We start from the raw sequence: 19,553 nt of genomic DNA, 5'->3' as shown, positions 1-19,553 counted from the left end.
AAAGCTGTACATTATTTATGCAAATACCGAGAGAATTATTCTTGGTTGACATTCTTCTGAGGGGCAGATTCTACATATTACAGGAGTATTTTAAACTGTTAATTTATAACATCACTGCCATCTGTTGGATCTGATCAGAATTAGAGTTTCTGAGTTATCCTAAGAATAAAAAGAGTTCGATGTTTTTCATTTTCCTTGCCAACACTAGGTAAATTTTGGCTATTAGTAAACTATGAAAAGATTAGAAAATAGTATGGTTGGTGACTTCATAGCTCTCAAAAGATAGTTATTTTAGGAAATAAGACAATGAATAAAATAAAAACATAAAAAGTTAATAATACCATTAATACCCATAGATAAGTAAGTACAAACTGTGGTTTTGCTGTAGAAAATACATAATCAAGTCTCTATTGTTTATTCATAGATCATACTAACTCTTGATTCTTCATACTTATTCCGTGTGCTCTCCATGAAGAACTGGGTGATTTTGCTCAAGCTTAGAGACCTTCTAATCTCCATTTCTTTGTTTTTTATTTTTTATTTCTTATACCCCTTCTTCGCTTTCCGCAACAGCAGTGAGTTAAGTGAGTTCTAAGTGACAGCACATATAGTGGTTACTTAAACAAAAAGTTGGTTGCTGGGCCGCTGCGGGCCTTCACAATACCAGAGACAAAGCTATCCTTCTTCTTCTTCTTTCTTCTTCTTCCTTTTATTCATTTACTTAGAGAGAGACAAAGATAGCAAGAGAGAGCACAAGTGGGGAGGAGAGGGGGAAGCAGGTTCCCCGCTGAGCAGTGAGCCCAACATGGGGCTCGATCCCAGGACCCCGGGACCATGACCTGATCCGAGAGCCAACACTTAACTGACTGAGCCACCCAGGCGCCCCTAGAAACAAAGCTCTTCTGTAGGGACCAGTCTGCTATTGTGTGACCTATGGTCAGGACCACAGCAAAGGAAATGAGGAGATGAGTAAGGAGTATACCTCAAAGGGATTCCAGAAAGAGATACAATGCCCCCAAATCATATGGATGTGTGTTTGAGTACTTTAGGAACTTTTAAATGTTCTGTATTATCTATGGATAACCTGTCATTTTGTATTATCAGTATTAATATTTCTTTTCACTAACGTAGAAATAAAGCATTGACTGAATAGTAGAATTATTCATGGCGTACCATGCCTAAGAAAGCCATAAAAGGTATAGAGAAACCATTTGAAAGGTGTGCCACGTCCAGAACTTTATACAGCACTTCAAGAAAAGGCAGGACTTCGTCTGTTCACTATGACCCAACTCCCTATCAGTCACTGGGCATTGTCAGGGGAGAGCCTGACCCTAAGTCATTTCTTGGAATGTTAAATCTCTCTAGTATTGTATAGAAAGCACTTCTCAAAGCTTTTTTTTTTTTTCCCCCATTCTGACCCCATTAAATAGAGTTGGGGGAAGGTAATATAATTGTATATTTATTTTTACAAGTATTTCTTTTAATTTGTAGACTTAAATATACAGGCTAATGCTATATCTTAGAATTGGCTATATTATGCACTCAAAGCTATTGTGTGCCCAACAAGGACAGTCACTTTGAAGGAGAAAAAAAACAGTCTCCCCTAAAGTTGGCAAAACACAAGCTTCACTTCCATCTCTGTTCCTCTACGGGAAGAGATGGGATGTATGGCTTTGAGATGGCCAAGAGTTGTGTAATCTCACCCTTTGAAAATAAATTTTACCGTCTGTTCTAGAGCATATTTTCTTGGCCAGTTCACACAGATACACTTAGAGTAAGTAATCTTGTCACTTTGAATACTTTGCTATTAAAGAAACATCGACTGTAGAACTAATCCACTGTGATTTACAAAATTAAAATGCAATCTCATGAAAAATGCAAACTCATGTTATAGACTTGATGTATCGGTTGGACTTCAGAATGCCAAAGCTGTACAGTTATTGTCTTTGTTGCGTAAGGGTTTTTCGCCAGGAAAATGTTTCCAGAGCTCTGTTTTCACTGCAGTGAAGGGAACTGTGTCTTCATACTGACCCCTAGTGGTCATTAAGAAGGAAGTTGGGGGAAGGGCAAAAAAGGCAATGGAAAGATTGCTCTGTATTTTAATGAAAGGCACAATAATTTAATTTGAAACACTCTGGTGCGTCTAAAATAATATTTTAAAACATTATTAAAATACTGTCATCTCGTAAGCATTTCATTGTGTTGCTTTTGAAGAAAGAATATTCTCCTGCTAAATGTGTGTTAATAGATGCTTACATTTGTCTTTGGTCCCTTTTAAGGTGCAGTCACTTTAAAATGTTTTGACACATTCATTGTTCCAGTGACTGAATATCTGCTGTGCTATATAACCATATAGGATTAATAGCATATGCTTGGACAGCATCAGTTAATCTCATTGTTATTGTAGTCTCTCTAGAGCTGATTTTTTGCTCTTGACTTTGTATAATAGAAAAGATTATTTTGTTTTAAAATTATTAGTATCACTTTGTTGTAAGATTCTACCTCCTTTGAATTAGAATGCTCACAATTTGAGCATCCTACAAGATAACTGAGTTAGTTTCATAACCTTTTAGGAAATTCAGTTTTGTATAAGGATGTTTTAAACTTTTGTATTAAGGATGATATCGCAAAGAATTTAAAGTGTTTATTTATTATTTTAAAAGGTTTCTGAAGTTAATCAAATAAATGGTAAGAGTCTTTGTGGTAAACTTAAAATTTATTCTTGTATTATTTCCATCCAAGTTTACTGAATGGATATTTTTCATTTCTACTTGTTAGCACGTTGATTCCTTCTCTGCCTGATAGAATGTTGTTATAACACAGGCTATAGTAGGTTGGGAAAATCATACTGGATTTGAAGAAAGATATAGAGTGAAAAGCTGGATATTACAATAAAACAGGTTGTTTCCATATCTCCATTTTGTGTTAGTTGTTGCCTAATCGACCTTCACAGTTTAAAATTTATTGGCTTCTAGTTTCGTGAGGCTGTGGGAATCCCATGAAATGTTCAATTAGAAAATTGTCTATGCTGCTTTTATTACCCAGAGAGCAGAGACTGACATTTGCATATTCTTATCTTAAAGTTTCTGGTACCCCTTTCAGGTTTGATTTCTTTTTTTTTTTTTTTTTGAGATTTTATTTATTTATTTGACAGAGAGAGAGACAGTGAGAGAGGGAACACAAGCAGGGGGAGTGGGAGAAGGAGAAGCAGGCTTCCCACCGAGCAGGGAGCCTGACGTGGGGCCCGATCCCAGGACCCCGGGATCATGACCCGACCAAAGGCAGACGCTTAACGACTGAGCCACGAAGACGCCCCTCAGGTTTGATTTCTAACATTACTGATTTTCATAGAAAATTTTCAAATTATTGTGTGATTTTTTTTCTCTCACACTCTCACTTTGAAGCAGTACTTAAAACCTACATAAATTCCATTTTTACTCATCCTTGACTTTTTATATTAGTCATTTTCTGTGATTGTTTTTTCCTCTCTGGAAATGGCCTCTATCGCTCACTGGCTGCACCTAAATAGGAAAGGCTTGGGCGGGACTCCTGAGGAAACTGTCCCCGCTCTGGCCCTGCAGGTGTTGGAGATTTGACCACTTCGCTGAAAAGTTGTCTGAAAATGAAAATTTCATACACACATTCAAATTTGGAAATACGATATTTTTCCATGGTCCAAAAAATCAAGATAGGATATAGGAAAATCTCTGCCTTGTGGCTCACTGAATATAGTAGACCGTGGTGATGGTGAGAACTGGCGTGTGTGGGCCAGGCTTTGAGCTAGGTACTTGAAATGGAATATATTATTAAATCCTCGAAGCAGTGCCATGAGGCAGGGATAATTGTTAGGTCCACTCTGCAGATGAGGAAACAGAGGCACAGTCTTTGCCCAGGGTCATGGCAGTGGGGTGGACACGCCCCGAGGCAGTCTGCTATGCATAACCATAGGGAGTTTGCGGGAGTTGAAACTCCTAGTCTCCACTCCTGCAGCTTTTCTCTCTCTCTGCCTCCTGCTTAGTATCTGAGTCTGAACTTCTGCAAATCTTCACCAAAGTGCTTTTCTTTGCTTTCCTGATCTCTGAATTCTTCCAGACTGGCCTGCCCAGTGCTCCTGGAACTCCAGTCGGCCCCTCCGAAGGGGTGAATCTTCATTTCCTCCTTTCCTTCCTAAATAATAAGGACCACTCCATTCCTCCCAGCTTCCTTTCCATTATCCTTCCTCTCCTTTCCCCTCCTTCTGTAAGGAGAATAAGGAAAAGGGAAAAAAATATATCCATTGGTTAGTAAGAATTTCCCACTATGCTGCATATCAAACTGGCCCGCCTCATTTCTCATTCCCTGGATTTTTTTTTTTTTTCCTAAAAAACACCATACTTTTTAAAGCTTCAGAGAGGGATGATTGTAAAAAAGGTTATAGACTAAAAATCAGACCACCGGGGTTTTAATCCTGTGTTGGTTGATTGACTTGCCTCATGAGCAAGTCTTAGTCTCTCTAAATGTTATCTTTCTTAACTACAGAACAAAGAAAAGTCAGCCTAGATTATCTGTTATATTTTGTGCATCTGAGTAACTACCCTCTATCCAGTATCATAGGGAGTCTTGAGCACAACTTCCACTAGGAACTAGTTGAGATCACTCTTTACCACTTTTATCATTTTATCTCAGAGGTGAAAGGAGTTAAGAGTTTAGGTTTCTTTTGTAACTCTTTCTCCATTTCTTGGGGGTTCTTTATGTCTAGGCACTGTTCTAGGCTGCAGGGATACTGTGGGGAGCACATCGAAGATTCCGTCAGACCGCTGTCATGAAACCTACTTTTCACACAGGGAGTCGGACCATAGGGAGTAATTTTAAGACAGTAATTTGAGAAGAGATAACAGTATCAATTAAATAAAGCAGCACAATGTTCTAGAGAGGAGCATGCGTGACACCAGGTTGTGAAAGGGGTCAGGGAGGATGACATAAACCTCGTCCAAGACGGCCTCTCCAAAGAGGGGACATTAGAACTGACGAGAATAAGGCAGCCGGGCAAGTGCCAGGGGTTTTGATGTGCTGTCGCAAGAAAGCATGCAGCGTCCTTATTCCTTAGTGAAGAAAATCAACAATGGTACCTCTAATTACTTTGGGATAGCGTCACTTGTCACATGCAGATACGTAAAGAGACTGATTTCCAGGCTAAATAGAAACATTCAATAACTGCAAAAGCCAGTTATTATGAGTATTCCAACACCTTGACCATTATTCCTGTTTTATCAGGAGACAAGTCAGCCATGTAACATGAAGACGGTTGTTCTTTCCTGATGGCAGCTAGTTAATTATTGGCAGGCATTCCAGCTCTCAAAACAGAAGGTGGCATGTATGGAACTGAAGGATTGTGATTGAGCAGATAGGTCAATAAGGATTCCATGTCACTTGTAAGAAAATTACATTTGATCTCCCTAGACTTTGACTGCCTGCCTCATAACTGGTAACAAAAACCTGCATGCTGTTTGTGGAGGTGCTGGGTTAGCACGGACTAGTTAGTCTCTTTGCAACTGGACACGCTCTCTTTAGAAACCATGATGTCATAGCAACCGTAGCAGAAGAGCACACTCTGAAAGTCTCAAAATTATGCCACTGAGATACATCAATATGAGATAAACAATTAGGTCACATACTTTAAAAAAAAATTTTTTTTTTTTTGCATTCTCCCTATTTTGCAATAGGATGTAAAACTGCATGCATTTGTTTTCCTGGCTGGGTTTTCCTTTAATAATTACATGCTACTTAAAAAACCCTTCTTTTTAAGCATTTGCCTACAGTTAATTGTGATCCTCTCCCTTAACTACTGATCAGCTTCTTTTAAATAATATTTCTTTCAAAGGAGAAAATTCTCTTGGTTACTTTTGTCAGCCATGGAGTTCGGCCAGAGTTGGGGGCCAACATCCCATTCTTCTGCCACTGCGGGGCTGGTCGCAGGGTCATGGTTGTTTTGGATGTAGTCAGAAATTGATCAATTTAACGAACACACTCGACTTCTTGGATCATTACTTTTGTTGAGAAATTGGCTGGAACGAGAGTCAGGAATCCTGTCACAGCATTCCAAATCTGGCTGTGACAACCAGGAGACCCGTTTATCATCCCAGCCAGCGCCCCATCCCCATGCACCTGTGTAGACTCACGGGCAGCTGACAAGGCTCACACATGTGCCCCCCGCGTCCGCTGCCTAAGCACCTCTCCTGACCACTTGCAGCGTGTCTGCCGCCAGTATGTCTTTCTTGGTGTGACAAACCTCGCCGAGACATATGAAAAGTCATGCTGGTGGGAATGGTTGTAATCACTGTTAACAAACAAGGTTCTGATTGCCAATATTACCATCTGTTCCATCGGGTTCCACATATTACCCTGTATGTGGGCTCTGTTAAACAGATTTCTGTACTGCCCAAGGTCACCCTTGAATCATGTAACCAGCCTTTGCAGATGGGTTAAATGTGAACCTCCGAAGTGCAACAAAGGTTTTCTGAGAAGTACCAAATAGTGTCATCCGATGACGCGACCCAAATAGACAGAGTCGACTGTGTCTGCAAAGACAAAATAGGGACATCCTTTAGTATATAAATGGACATATCCCTAAGACGTGGTCTAAAGTGCAAGATGTCATTCCCTAAACTCTGTATAAAAATTGCTTCACTAAATAATTAGGGAAGTGTTGGGGATGGGGAGAGCAGCTGTAAGTGCTATAAGCAGAGATCTCAGTTGTATTGGGCCCTATGCCTTCTTCCAAATGTAAAGCTGAACTGGGTATTTTTCCCTCCCCTCTCTCGACTCCTGCGGGTCTTCTTCATCGCTCCCCTTGAGTGGAGTCAAGTCAATTTAAATATATTGATCTTCTCAGCACTGGGGATATAAATAAGACTCAAGCACTACCTCTAAGAAGGGGGGACCAGGTGTAGACATAGCAAGAGGAAGGTGTGAGTAACAAGGAGAAGGCGGGGATGGGCAAGAATGACTGCACACAAAGGGGCAGTTGAGCGGGTTTTGAAGGGTGAGCTACAGTTCCCCGGGGAAAGAGGTATGGATGGGTAGGGCCGGGACTTTTGGGCAGAGAAAACATGAATGCAAAGACACACTCACATGAAATCACATAGTATTTTCAGTGAGCCGTAAACAGACACTATGTGTGCACAGTCATTGTATTTTTCTTTAACCATGTTCTTAGTGCCCCTGCTGTAAGTGCTTTTTCATTGTGGGGTTCAGGGATTTAACCAAAAAGCTTTGTGGTAAACTCCTTTCCACAACAAGCTTCTATAACATAGTATTTCAAGACTGTTGCCGTTCTGTGTGACCATTTGTGCCAAAACATCATTTTAAAAAATGTATATATGTTTAGCAAACAAATGATCTTGAGCTCATGGGGAAAAGAGACCTGGTATCTAGTTTGAGGGTCAAGGTACGCTTCCTTGAGGAAGAGGCATTTGTGCTGAGCTTGGCAAGGTGAATGGGAATTATCCGGGGGAAGAGTTCATCAGGAAGTAAGAACGGCAGGCGTATGGGAATACCCAGAGGTAAGCCAGAGCCTGGCCTGTTGCAGGTCGCAGAGAGGCCCAGAGCATAAAGCCACAGGGAGAGGTGAGGGGGCGTGGGCCTGTGGGGGGCAGGTGGGGTCATGCAGGGCCTTGGAGGCCATGTGGGAAATTTAGGGCTTCATCCTGAGCAACGGGAAACCAGAAACATTTTAAGGAGGGGAGAAATCTGATGATGTGTATGATGTATATAATTATAATAATCTGATTATTATTTTAAAAGATCACTTTAGCTAAAAGTTGGAGAAAGAATCAGAGGGGTGGAGGAGAGACCTGTTAGAAGAGCACATCAGTTCACAAGGGATTGATGAACTGGATTAGATTGGAGAGATGGAGCTGGAGACAAGAGAGAGATTGGAGAAATAGGGAAGCCGAAAAGAGTTAGGATTTGGTAATAAATTGGACACACATGACTTGCCGAACTTCACTTCTTTTTACATATATCAAATGATATAAACAGATGTTTTTATACTTTCCCATATTTGGGTTTTTGTTAGTTTTTTGAACTCTTACTTGATTAAACTCCAACTGATGGAGGTTCACGATAGTAAGAATCAAAATATTTTTGGATTATCGTGATGACATATGGCCCTATAATTCTGGATTTTGTAACAAAGCAGTTTGACTTCTGTCCCATTCATTTGGATAATGCCATACTATCTAGGAAACGGAAATGTGTTTTTAAAATATGACAGGCTCCAGCCTGTGTACATATCAGACACAGGGAAAAATAAAACAGAATGTCTTGGGTTTGAAACACAAAATTAATGCAGTTCTTTTTTTTTAAAAAAAATGTAAGTTCTGTGCTCTATTTCTAGAATGGAATTAGGTTTTCTTGGGTAAGAATAATAGCTTGATTTTTTTCCACCATAATAACTTAATCTTGGTTATGCTTTTCACACCTAACCAGACTGCACATAGCACATTATGGGCAGGTATGTACACACAATGCAAATCATTCTCCCAGCTGCATGTGTACGATTTGTCTTTTGGTGCTGGCCGTTATGTTCAATTTAGTAAAAGCTATATTCCACGGTGTACTAGAATCTTCGGTTCCTTAACCAGCTAGGATTTTACGTACTTCTCTTTACTGGTTCATAAAGAGCACAGAAAAGAGCAGAAGGCAGAGATAGAAATGAACCAAGGCAAAATATGCCTTTGTCCAGGAGAGAGGAGGAAGCAAACCCAAGCACAAAGGCTGTGAGCAGAGGCACATCTGATGAAAATTCGGTATCTCGCAGCCCATTTTTTTTTTAATAAATAAGATAAACAAATGACAAAGTGGGATCCTATGTATTCACTTAAATTTTCCAGAAAACCCCTGAAACATACAAAAGACACAGACCTGGAGAATGTACTGAGATGCACTTACCTATAATACTTGTAGTTTCTGTCACGGTTACAATGAAACACCTCCACTGTGTTCTCCTCCCTGATTCTCCAGGATGTTTCAAAACGTGAACCTTGTCGAAGGAAAAATCACTAAGTGACAAAGGCATCTTGCCTTCTAACTGAGGAATGTTTGCAATGATTACAAACTACAAAGTATTTTGGTTGAAGGGACTGATTGCGTTCAGTGCCTGAAAAATAAGTCAAAGAAATAAAATTATTTTTGAGCAGGTTTACATCTCATATTAATTAGAAAATATGCATAATTTAAAATTCTTGCTGGCAGTTTTAAAAAATTGAATATTTCCACTATAAGTAAAAATATGAGAAGTTTCTGAGAAATTTTTCCTTATTCATACGATCAAATGACCACCGTTTGATTAATGGTAGGAGAGAGAATTAAAAGTAAAAGTAAAATTATCTTAAGAGTGTTTATTTTGTCCTCTAGGAAAGGAGAGCAAGTTCTGGCCCTCCAGCTATCATAGTGAGATGCAGGCCCTTCCTACCAATATTTTTATAGAAACAAATTTTGGTTACGTGTCATCTAACCAAATTTTAAAGGGATGCCTTCCCAGGAAAAGAATGGGAGACATCGCAAGAAGGATTAAATATATACCAAGGACTAGGGTATGGGAAGATATGGAACCAAACTCTGATTTTGCCTTCATATCAATACAGTGTGTTTTCTGGATGGATTTACTCAAACCAGGGTGGGAGGTGCCTTCAGGGTTAACACCAACGGAGTCCAGCGTTCCCCAGAATGGCCACCTTCATCATTTCATTCCGGCCCAGTTGCTGTTGTTCGGTCCACTTCAGAGCTACCCTGAGTGACAATCACAGCTTCCTTTCTCCGCCGGGACACTTCATTTACATTGTGCCCTCTCTCCGACAGTTGTGATAACCTGTGTTTTTGAGATTGTCACTTCTCCTTCACAATCAGCAAATTTAAGTGACTACCAAATTAAATTTAATTATCAGAATATTCATCAGAATACAGGGTGATGGGCTGAATCATATAGCCTCACTTGCTGTTTTCAGTTTTGGTTCTTAATATGATCTTAAGTGGAAAAAAATGTGTCAGATATAAACCTTAAAGGGATGTTCATATTATTGGAGTCTCAGGTATGTTTTTTTTATTGTCTTGACTACCTCTATTCCCATGAAGATATAAACGGGTTTTTAACACAAAATTTGGGGTCTTCCTTTGAAACTAGGATGCTCTGTATAATCTTATGGCTTGGAACATCTCATATTTGAAAGAATTCCAAATATTAAAGAACATAATTGAATCATCTTCCTCTTATTAAAATGATCCCCTTTTTTATTTTCACTACTTTATGAGCTTTTTAAGTGATTAGAAAGCAAGTACTATAGAAAGTATGGCGTTCTTTTTTTTTTAAGATTTTATTTATTTGACAGAGACAGATACAGCGAGAGAGGGAACACAAGCAGGGGGAGTGGGAGAGGGAGAAGCAGGCTTCCCACAGAGCAGGGAGCCCAATGTGGGGCCCGTTCCCAGGACCCCAGGATCATGACCTGAGCTGAAGGCAGATGCTTAACGACTGAGCCACCCAGGCACCCCAGTATGGTGTTCTTAAAAAGAGGTGTAGGCTTATTACTTGTGAGACTATTAATATGTTTTATGGATAATCGTGGTCTTTTTATAGCAGAAATAGGAAATTTAACACCTGAATATGCTTACATTACTAAAACTAGTTATTATGTCAATATTAGGACTTTGATCTTTGATATTTAATTTGTAAAAGCAGCATTTATCTCCAAAATGTTTTGCTGGCTTCAAATCTGTTAACCTCTGCCTACAATTAACAACCTTATTTAAAGATGGGGAGGATGAGCTAAAGAGTTTTAACTTAAACCAGGAGCATCTCCCACTCACTCATTTCCCCTATTAAAAGTCTTGTTTTCCTAGGGCCACTTGGGTGGCTCAGTTGGGTTAAGCATCTGACTTTTGATTTTGGCTCAGGGCCTGAGCTCAGGGTTGTAAGATCGAGCCCCATGTCAGGCTCCATGCCCAGATTAAGATTAAGGTTCTCTCTCTCTCCCTCTCTTAAAAAATAAATAAATAAGATAAAATAAAATAAAAATAAAGCTTTGTTTTCCTACTGGTTGAGAATATCTTAATCCGCTATCTTTGAATAGAATTCCTGTCTTTTAAGTATCACTGAGTTAAAAAAATGAACAGCTGTAGGAGAGTTTCTAAGAAGTAGCCATGCATTTTTCTATAACTACAAGCTGTAGAGGTAAGAAAAGGGTTATTTAAATTCATTCTTAACTGACATTTTCCCAGACTCCGCTTAAATCACTAGCACAACAAGTCTGGGTTCATTGCATTGTAAATTAATTTATTTCTAAAACCGTATTTATGTACTCATTTGTTTAATAAGCTCCGTTGTATACTCCAAAGACAATTTCTTGAACTCGGATGAATGACATTCATTTCTCCTCCATTTTACCCAGTGCTGCTGCTGAAGCTGATGGTATTGATCCATTAATAAACATGCTGTCCAGTAAACGAGATGGAGCCATTTCCAACGCTGCTACAGTATTAGCAAACATGGCAATGCAGGAGCCCCTTCGTGTGAGCATACAGAACCACGATGTCATGCACGCCCTCATCAGCCCACTCCATTCTGCAAACACGAACGTGCAGAGCAAAGCGGCTCTCATGGTGGCTGCAACCGCGTGCGATGTTGAGGCCCGGACAGAGGTGAGAGCTTTAATAACATCTGTTCTCTCATTTTTCTGGTCTCTACCTCTGGGTGGATTAATTTGAAACATTTTCAAGTGTTTGAACCTACCCATCATTTAGATCCTTTGAAATTGGTGCAACACTTCAACCATGGACTCTGGGTGATAATAATGTGTCAGTGTATGTTCATCAGTTGTAACAAATGTACCAGTCCGGCAGGGGATGTTGATAATGGGAAAGCTGCTCGTGTGTGGGGGCAGGGAGTATGGGAAATCTATGTACCTGCTGCTCAATTTTGCTGTGAACCTAAAACTACTCTAAAAATTTAAATTATTAAATTGGTGCAACATTTGGAAAAGAAATTGGCATTACCTAGCAAAGAAGAGCATGTCCTATAATCCGGTATAATCCAGCCGTTCTGTTTCTAAGTTATACAACTAAAATGGCCTCTTGCCTCTGTGCACCAGATGCATTGTTTATAATATCTAAACAACTGGAAACACACCAATTGTCTAGTTTTTTAAGAGAATGGGTAAATAAATTTGTGGTATATTCATAAAATGGAATTTCACATCAGTGAAAATGAAGGAACTATAGCTACAGACATCAACAGAGATGAATCTCAAGCCATGCTGAGCAAAATCAAATTGCAGAAGACTACAACCTATGATTCTGTTTATGTAGCACTCGTAAATACACAAATCTAAGCAATATATTGTTTAGATAAACATACATGTACGTTGCAACTCTAAAGGCAAAGGTAGAGAATGATTAACCCCAAATTCAAGAAATCCTCTTGGGGAATCAAGGGAGTGGATGTAACTGAGAGGAAAAAACAGGGGCTCAAGGTCATTTAAATTCGTCATTTCTTAAGCTGAGCGGTAGACAAACAGGCGTGCCTTTACTATAGTGCGTTACATTATACACATGGGTTCCACATACTCCTGTGTTCCTTGTATATTTCAAAGTTTTAAAACATAGAATTGCATTTTTTTTTTACAAGTGTATCATATAAAAGTGTCTTTGGTTCTATTCAAAAAGGTAATGTAAACCTACAAACATCCTTTTTTCTCCTGCTTTTGTCATATTTACTTGTCACGCAGCACTCATCAAACAGCCTAGGGCTTTGTTCCTCTCCTGCCAATATAAATAACAACAGCTAACGCTTCCTGAGCACTTACTAGGCAGTGGGCACTGTGCTAAGCACTCCACAAGCTTTTAAGCCTCACTCCCTGCTGAGTGAGGAGCCCGACAGGGGGCTCGATCCCACCACCCAAGACATCCTGACCTGAGCTGAAACCAAGAGCTGGACGTCCAACCGGCTGAGCCGCCCAGGCACCCCAAGACTACCAGATGTTTATTTACCATCTACTCTGTGTCAGACACTATGTTAGGCTTCGGCAACACAGCGATCAAAGCGTTTTGGTCCTACCTTGATGCAGTCTGCAGAATAGTCCGTCTCTTTCCAAGAATATTGCAGCTCAGTCGTCTGCTCTCCCTACGCCTGCCACCCCTGCTTCCCACACTGCCTCCAGACTGATCTTTCAAATATACGATCCTCAACACGTCATTGCAAGTCCCCAGTGGCGCGCCATTGCCCCAGAGGAAAAGTTGAGCTGCTTAGCGTGATCTGCATGGGCTCCCAATGACCCACACCTACCCACCTGTGCCTGAAGCCTCTTCCCAGGCCTAACTCCATACTCCAGAAATACCATACCATTTGTAATTCTGTCCATAATGCTCTGTTCGCTTATTTATATGTCTTTGATTTCTCCGCTTGGAAAACTATTCTCACTTTTGTCCAGCTGATAAAATCGCACTTCTTCAAAACCCATGTCAGCCATTCTGTCTTCCATGAGGCCTTTCTTCAGCCCTCAAGCTGGGGAGCGTCCTCCTCTATGCTTCCCTTATACCCTATGTATGCTTCCCTTGTCTTCTGCTTTGCATATATGGTTGAGGCCTTAGGGAAAGGACCTGAGAGTTTTTTTTCCCTGTGTCCATGCCATTAATAGATATCTGGCACAGAGTGCATACTTACTAAACAGTCATTAAATGAATGGGTAAATGAATGAAGGAATTAATAAATGAATTAGATCTTTTCCAAAAGAACACATGGAGTTAGACTATCTTGTATTATACTCAGAAATAAAGATGTTCAGAAATTTGACTTGCTAAAGCCTAAGATGCCTCAAGTAAACTTTTTAAAGCTGTAATGTTACAAGTACTAAAGTGTGATCCCTGAGAAGAAAATGTCACTGGACATTGACGGAAAATGACTGAATCTGAATCAAGTGGATCATATCCCATAAGGGCTTTTGTCTTCAGATACTACACATAGAAACTGGTAGAATATTCTTTTTTTGTCCTCTAGGTTCAGATGATAGAGTATTGCATTTCAGGCAGTATGACAAGAGCTCTGTCAAATCTTTTTTTTTTTTTTTCCGGATCGGAATGATTTTATCCATGAATAATTACCTTTATTACTTGAATTTCCTTTAACGATGTAATTTATGTGGTTCTGTCCAATTCTCTTCTTATTCTTTTTTATCTCTTCCTCACTCCTTGGAGAATTGAAGAGAAGACACTGTGCAGCAATAACAAAAATTGGTCTTTTTCTAGGGCATTGCTATGGTACTGCTTTGTCCACACTGATGATTTGGTGGTGGTGTCCAGTGACATGGGTAGCATGTCACTGTATCAATTCCTCCTGCCCAGCCTTGGGGACCGGATTCATTCCCTATTACTGTTGTAACAAATGACCACAACACTGTGGCTTAAAGTAATAGAAATCCGTTATTGTATAGTATAGGAGGTCAGAAGTCTGAAAACAGGTCTTACGGGTTAAAATCAAGGTGTTGGCAGAGCTATGTTCCTTTGGGAGACTTTGAGGGAAAATTTGCCCTTTCTAGCTTTTACCATCCACCTCCATCCCTTCTGTGGCCCCTTCCTCCATCTTCAAAGGGTATTACTCCAATCTCTGCTTCTACACGGCTCCTTTCTTGGCTCCAGGCACCCATATCTCTGTCTTATAAGGACCCTGGTAATTAAATTGGGCCCACCTGATTATCTGGGACAATCTCCCCATCTCAAACTTATTAACATGTCACATCTGCAAAATCCCTTCCAGGGAAAAGGACACATTTGGGGGACCATCATTCTGTCTACCATAGGGCCAAATGAACAGTCAGTGTTGAGGAGCAGAATGAATGAGCACAGGGAGCAAGAAGACAGGCTCTCAGTCCCCCTCCCATGCAAAGTCACAGTGACCTCCATGCAAAGTCACAGTGGCCTCCCTCGGTTATTTGCCTGTGGCCTCCTCTTGACCTTGAACAGAAATCTGGGCTCCTGTCTTTAAGGTTTTGTAATAGACTGCTTCCCCCTGGATGTAATAAATCTAAATATCCTAAAATGTTCTTACATAGTTAAAATCGTTTAACAATCAAATGAGATTTAAAAAAAAGTCAGCATTTATATTCTGTACTCCCAACGTGTAAACTTTTGGTTTCCATGTTCAGTTAAGAAATTCAGGCGGCCTGGAGCCGCTGGTGGAGCTCCTGCGCTCTAAGAATGCAGAAGTGAGAAGGCACGCCAGCTGGGCCGTGATGGTCTGCGCCAACGATGAGCTGATGGCTGTTGAATTATGCAGGCTTGGGTGAGTGGAGCTGCCTCGAGTCTCTGGCTCAGATGAAGAGCAGAAGTTGAAGGAGCACACTCTTCGGGCCCAAGCAAGGAAGGTCAGGCAGAGTCCACACTCCCGCTCACAGGAGTTAATCTCACAGGCTGCCGAGCCCTCGGGAGCTGTGACTGGCTCAGCGGACCTTCCCTAAGAAGGGAAAGCCTGGCGGGGCGTGGGGGGGGTCCCCTCCCATTCCCCCCACCTGGAGATCTCCCCAGCACCCTTACAAAACCATCTTTACTGTCTCCTATCCACCTTTTCAACCTGATCAATGCCTCTCTTTCCCTCCCCTCTGCTACTGCTAAACAGCAACTCTGTCTTTCCACTTTTGAAGCGAAAATGAAATGGGTGAGCCATGACTGCATCTACTTTTTCCCCCACCTTCACCCAAACTTCTCCGTCAGAATTAGGCATTTAACCCACCCCACTAAAGCAGGTCCTCCAGCTGTGGCAGATGAGCGAGTTGCCTTAGCGTACTGGCAAATAGGGTTTTACGGGTCCACTGATGGGCTCACCCTATTTCTAACCATCTCTGTGTTTGTGCATATTGCCTGGTTAGCTGAAAGAGTTGGAGCCCAATACTAATTTTGCTTTAAATGAAGAATTTTTTCCACCCTCAAAGTGTCCTTTTCAGCTGTTTGAATATGAGTCACTACATGGCATATATATTCTCAAAAAGGACTGATTCATCTTCACAATTCTGTCAGTATTACTTTATCTAAAAGGGTGAGATGTCTTTAACCTTTCCATCTCAATTCTTCATTCAGGGTCTTGGCTTGGTATATAAATGAGAACTTAATATTGGATTGCTTGTTTAAAGCAAATAATGCTTTTTTTCTTGTATTGACAGGGCTTTAGATATCCTTGAAGAAGTTAATCTATCAGTAAGTCGAAAAAATAAATTCAGTGAGGCAGCTTATAACAAATTGCTCAACAACTACCTGTCCCTGAAATACAGCCTGACTGGCTATTTGTCATCAAGTAACATAATTAGTGACGGATTCTATGATTATGGTCAGGTAAGTGACAGCATTAATTTGTATTTTAGTATGTACAATCATTTCTTCTTTAGTCACAGTGCCATTACATTGCAATTTTTTAACCACCTCACAGAATGTATATTTTTATAGGCAGAAACTTGGGAATCAGAGCTTTATTCTTAACTTTGGCTGTCAGATCTTGCATTTGTGTACAGTTTTAACTAGAATCTGATTACTTGTAGTAGAATCAGCTTGCTGAGGCTACTCTCAAGTTTCAGGGAAGATATAAAAGAAGGAGCATTTTCTGTTCTATTAATTCCAGGGTTCAGTGTTAGTGATAAGGATAGAAGTATGAGTGTTTCATTTTATTATAATCTAATTGAAATGAGCCAAATTGTAATACCAAATTTTAAAATGTAATATAGAAGACTGTCATTTAAGCTGCATTTCTGACTATGATTTTAAAAACAGTATACAGTGTGATTCAGGGTTAATGTCAAGAGAAAGGGGAAGCTAAAAATTAGAATCTTAAGGGCTTTTTGGCACTGCTGCTTAAGCCAGCATTTTCCTTTCTTCTGGAAACCAAGAGCAATAAGGAGAACAGGAAAACAATTTTTAAATCTACAAATGCCACTTTAGGCAAATCTAGGAAACAGATATGATCCACAGACTTCATTAAGAAAGATGTAGGAGTTACCGAAAATCCCTGAGATCAGGCAGAAGGGGTGCAGGAGGAAGAAAGAAAAGGGGGAAGAAAATAAGCCCAGAGAGGGGCAAGCAGCTAGTGGTGCAGGTCTCAGAAAGTGCCATCCCTGCCTCAGGTGAAGGGAGAGCTCAGAAGTGCAAAAGCCAAATGCTCTGTTTGCCGGGCAGGTGCAGGACCCAAGGCCCTGGGTCAGGCAAGGCTAGGAGCAAAAGCCAGTTTGGACCAGTTTGACTCAAAAAAGCAGAGGAGATAGGGCCATGAAAGAATCACATAGCTGAACCGTATTTGCAGGAAACACTCTATCATGGTAACCGAATCGGAGACATTTTTAAATTTGTTTATTTTTTTAAAGTAATCTCTACCGCATGGGGCTCGAACTCACCACTCTGAGAACAAGAGTCACATGCTCTACCGGCAGAGCCAGGGAGGTGCCCCTAGAGACATTTTTTTAAAAAGATTTTATTTATTTATTTGTCAGAGGGAAAGAGAGAGCACAAGCAGGGGGAGCGGCAGGGAGAGGGAGAAGCAGGCTTCCCGCTGAGCAGGGAGTCCGACACAGGACTCAATCCCAGGTCCCTGGGATCATGACCTGAGCCAAAGGCAGACGCTTAACTGACTGAGCCACCCAGGCGTCCCCAGACATTTTGAATAATGAAAAATGACTAGCCTAAAACTTGACTCCTGCTCTTCCTTCTGCTTTCCCCGGCTGCCACTGCCCCCATACCTATCATAAGACACACACACACACACACACACACACACACACACACACACACACACACACACACCACTGAGAAATCACCGCTCCAAGAAAGCCCATCTCATTCAGTGAATTCAGAGAATTCTCTGATTCCTTCATTCAGTAAATATTAAGTTTCAAATATTGTAGGTTTGACGATCTCAATAAATAAAAGACCTAGATCTCTACTTTCACCACCCCCGTGAGAAGAAATAGACAATAAACAGTAAGCATGACAAATAATTTGTATCATATGATCAAAATGACCGGAGCTTTTGGGGGAAAAGTAGAGCAGAGGCAGGATAAGGGGGTTCTACAGTGCTGCGCGGGTACTGGAGTTGATGTTCATCGTGATTTTAGAAATCACAGGTCAGGGAGGCCTCACAGAGAGGAATTCCCCTCTCTGTGAGCCAAAGCCAGAAGGTTGGGGGACTTAGCCGTGGGGATGGCTGGGGGAAGAGCTTTCCAGGCAGAGGAATATGCATGCCTGGCATATTTAAAAAAACAGCAAGGTCAGTGTTGCCGTAGCCGAGTGAACCAAGGGGCAGACTGGTAAGGACTGAATCAGAGAGGTAGAGACCAGATCATGTAAGTCTTGTAGACCATCGGAAGAATTTGTGCCTTTATTCTGAATGAAGTAGGAAAACTTGGCAGAGTTGTGGGCAGAAAAATAACATGATCTGTCTGATTTTTAAAGGATCCTGAAAAGTATCTTGGACGAGAGAGGGATCTAACTGTAATACGACTGGGAAAAGACCCCAGAAGGTGGTATGGTCTAACCCCCCTCAGCAGGCTGGTAAAATTGCTAATATAGGACCTGGACTAACCTATTTTTACATATCCTCACAACATTTGTAGTCATCTGTTGAGTAATCAGTTACTCTTACAGACAACAAATTCTCCCTCATATATACATTGCATACATTGCAAACTCCCTTATGTTTACATTGCAAACTCAACTACTTTTGGGGGCCAAACTGATAAGTATGGTATGAAACGGCTGAGAGTATAAAGCAATACAGATTGTGGGGAACTGGAGGCAAGATGCCCACAAGTTCAAGTTCCTCTTTTTAACTGCATATGTGTGTGCGAAATTACATTACTTCAAACAGCTGAGAACATCAGTATTCATTTAAAACAATATAATCCATGCGGATATTACTTTTTCTTTGTTAAACTATCTGTAGATAAATCCCGGCACCAAACTTTCGCCTTTGAAGGATCTCTGCTTACAAGAACCAAGTGATCTACGTGCTGTACTCTTAGTTAACAGTAAATCTGACGTGTGAGTCCCTTGGGGGAGGAGGGATGCGGGGAAGCGCATAATGATTTTTGTCTGTACATCATCGCATGAATATATAAGATTCCCAGACAGTATCTTTTTGCCCCCCTGTATTTGGCATCACCCTGAAAATGAACACCAGTCCATAAACTCATAGCCTGACATAGTAAAGGCCATGAAATCACCACCAACGTGGTTTTTCCTTTGATTCCCTTTTACCGCTCAATTCCAGATGTATTTCTGTAGTCAGTGCTGGTAACATGAAGTAATTGAAGGAAGTGTAAGCAGATAGGAGCAAACCAAAACGAATTATGTTTACAGGACTCTAACTGCTGCCCAGAGTTTTGTTTTGTTTTACTATAAAATAAGAAGTAAATAATACAGCTAAAAATTAAAGCTTCAAAATGCTTCCTTAAAATGGTCATGATACCTGTATATCTGTCATAATTTATTTTATGTGATGTATTTTATAAAAATATTTCCAGTTCCAGTTCATGAACAATATTCTTTTT

At 40.6% G+C, this 19,553-nt stretch overlaps 1 protein-coding gene across 1 annotated transcript in view; it reads left to right on the top strand.

Moving 5' to 3' along the window:
* Window positions 1-19,553, top strand: part of ARMC3 (armadillo repeat containing 3) — a 91,695-nt gene that overhangs the window by 51,431 nt on the left and 20,711 nt on the right. Inside the window, exons 12-15 of the mRNA XM_088025692.1 lie at window positions 11,427-11,676; window positions 15,174-15,310; window positions 16,185-16,353; window positions 18,947-19,044. Coding sequence (XP_087881818.1) covers window positions 11,427-11,676; window positions 15,174-15,310; window positions 16,185-16,353; window positions 18,947-19,044 — 654 coding nt within the window. The remainder of the gene's footprint in view (window positions 1-11,426; window positions 11,677-15,173; window positions 15,311-16,184; window positions 16,354-18,946; window positions 19,045-19,553) is intronic.

The sequence above is a fragment of the Eumetopias jubatus genome, unplaced genomic scaffold (genome assembly GCF_037043125.1).
Source record: "Eumetopias jubatus isolate StellerSeaLion01/CBP00866 unplaced genomic scaffold, mEumJub1_p1.0 scaffold_8, whole genome shotgun sequence".
Taxonomy (NCBI): Eukaryota; Metazoa; Chordata; class Mammalia; order Carnivora; family Otariidae; genus Eumetopias; species Eumetopias jubatus.
Note: the sequence above shows the minus strand (reverse complement) of the source record. Positions and strands in the feature narration are given on the sequence as shown.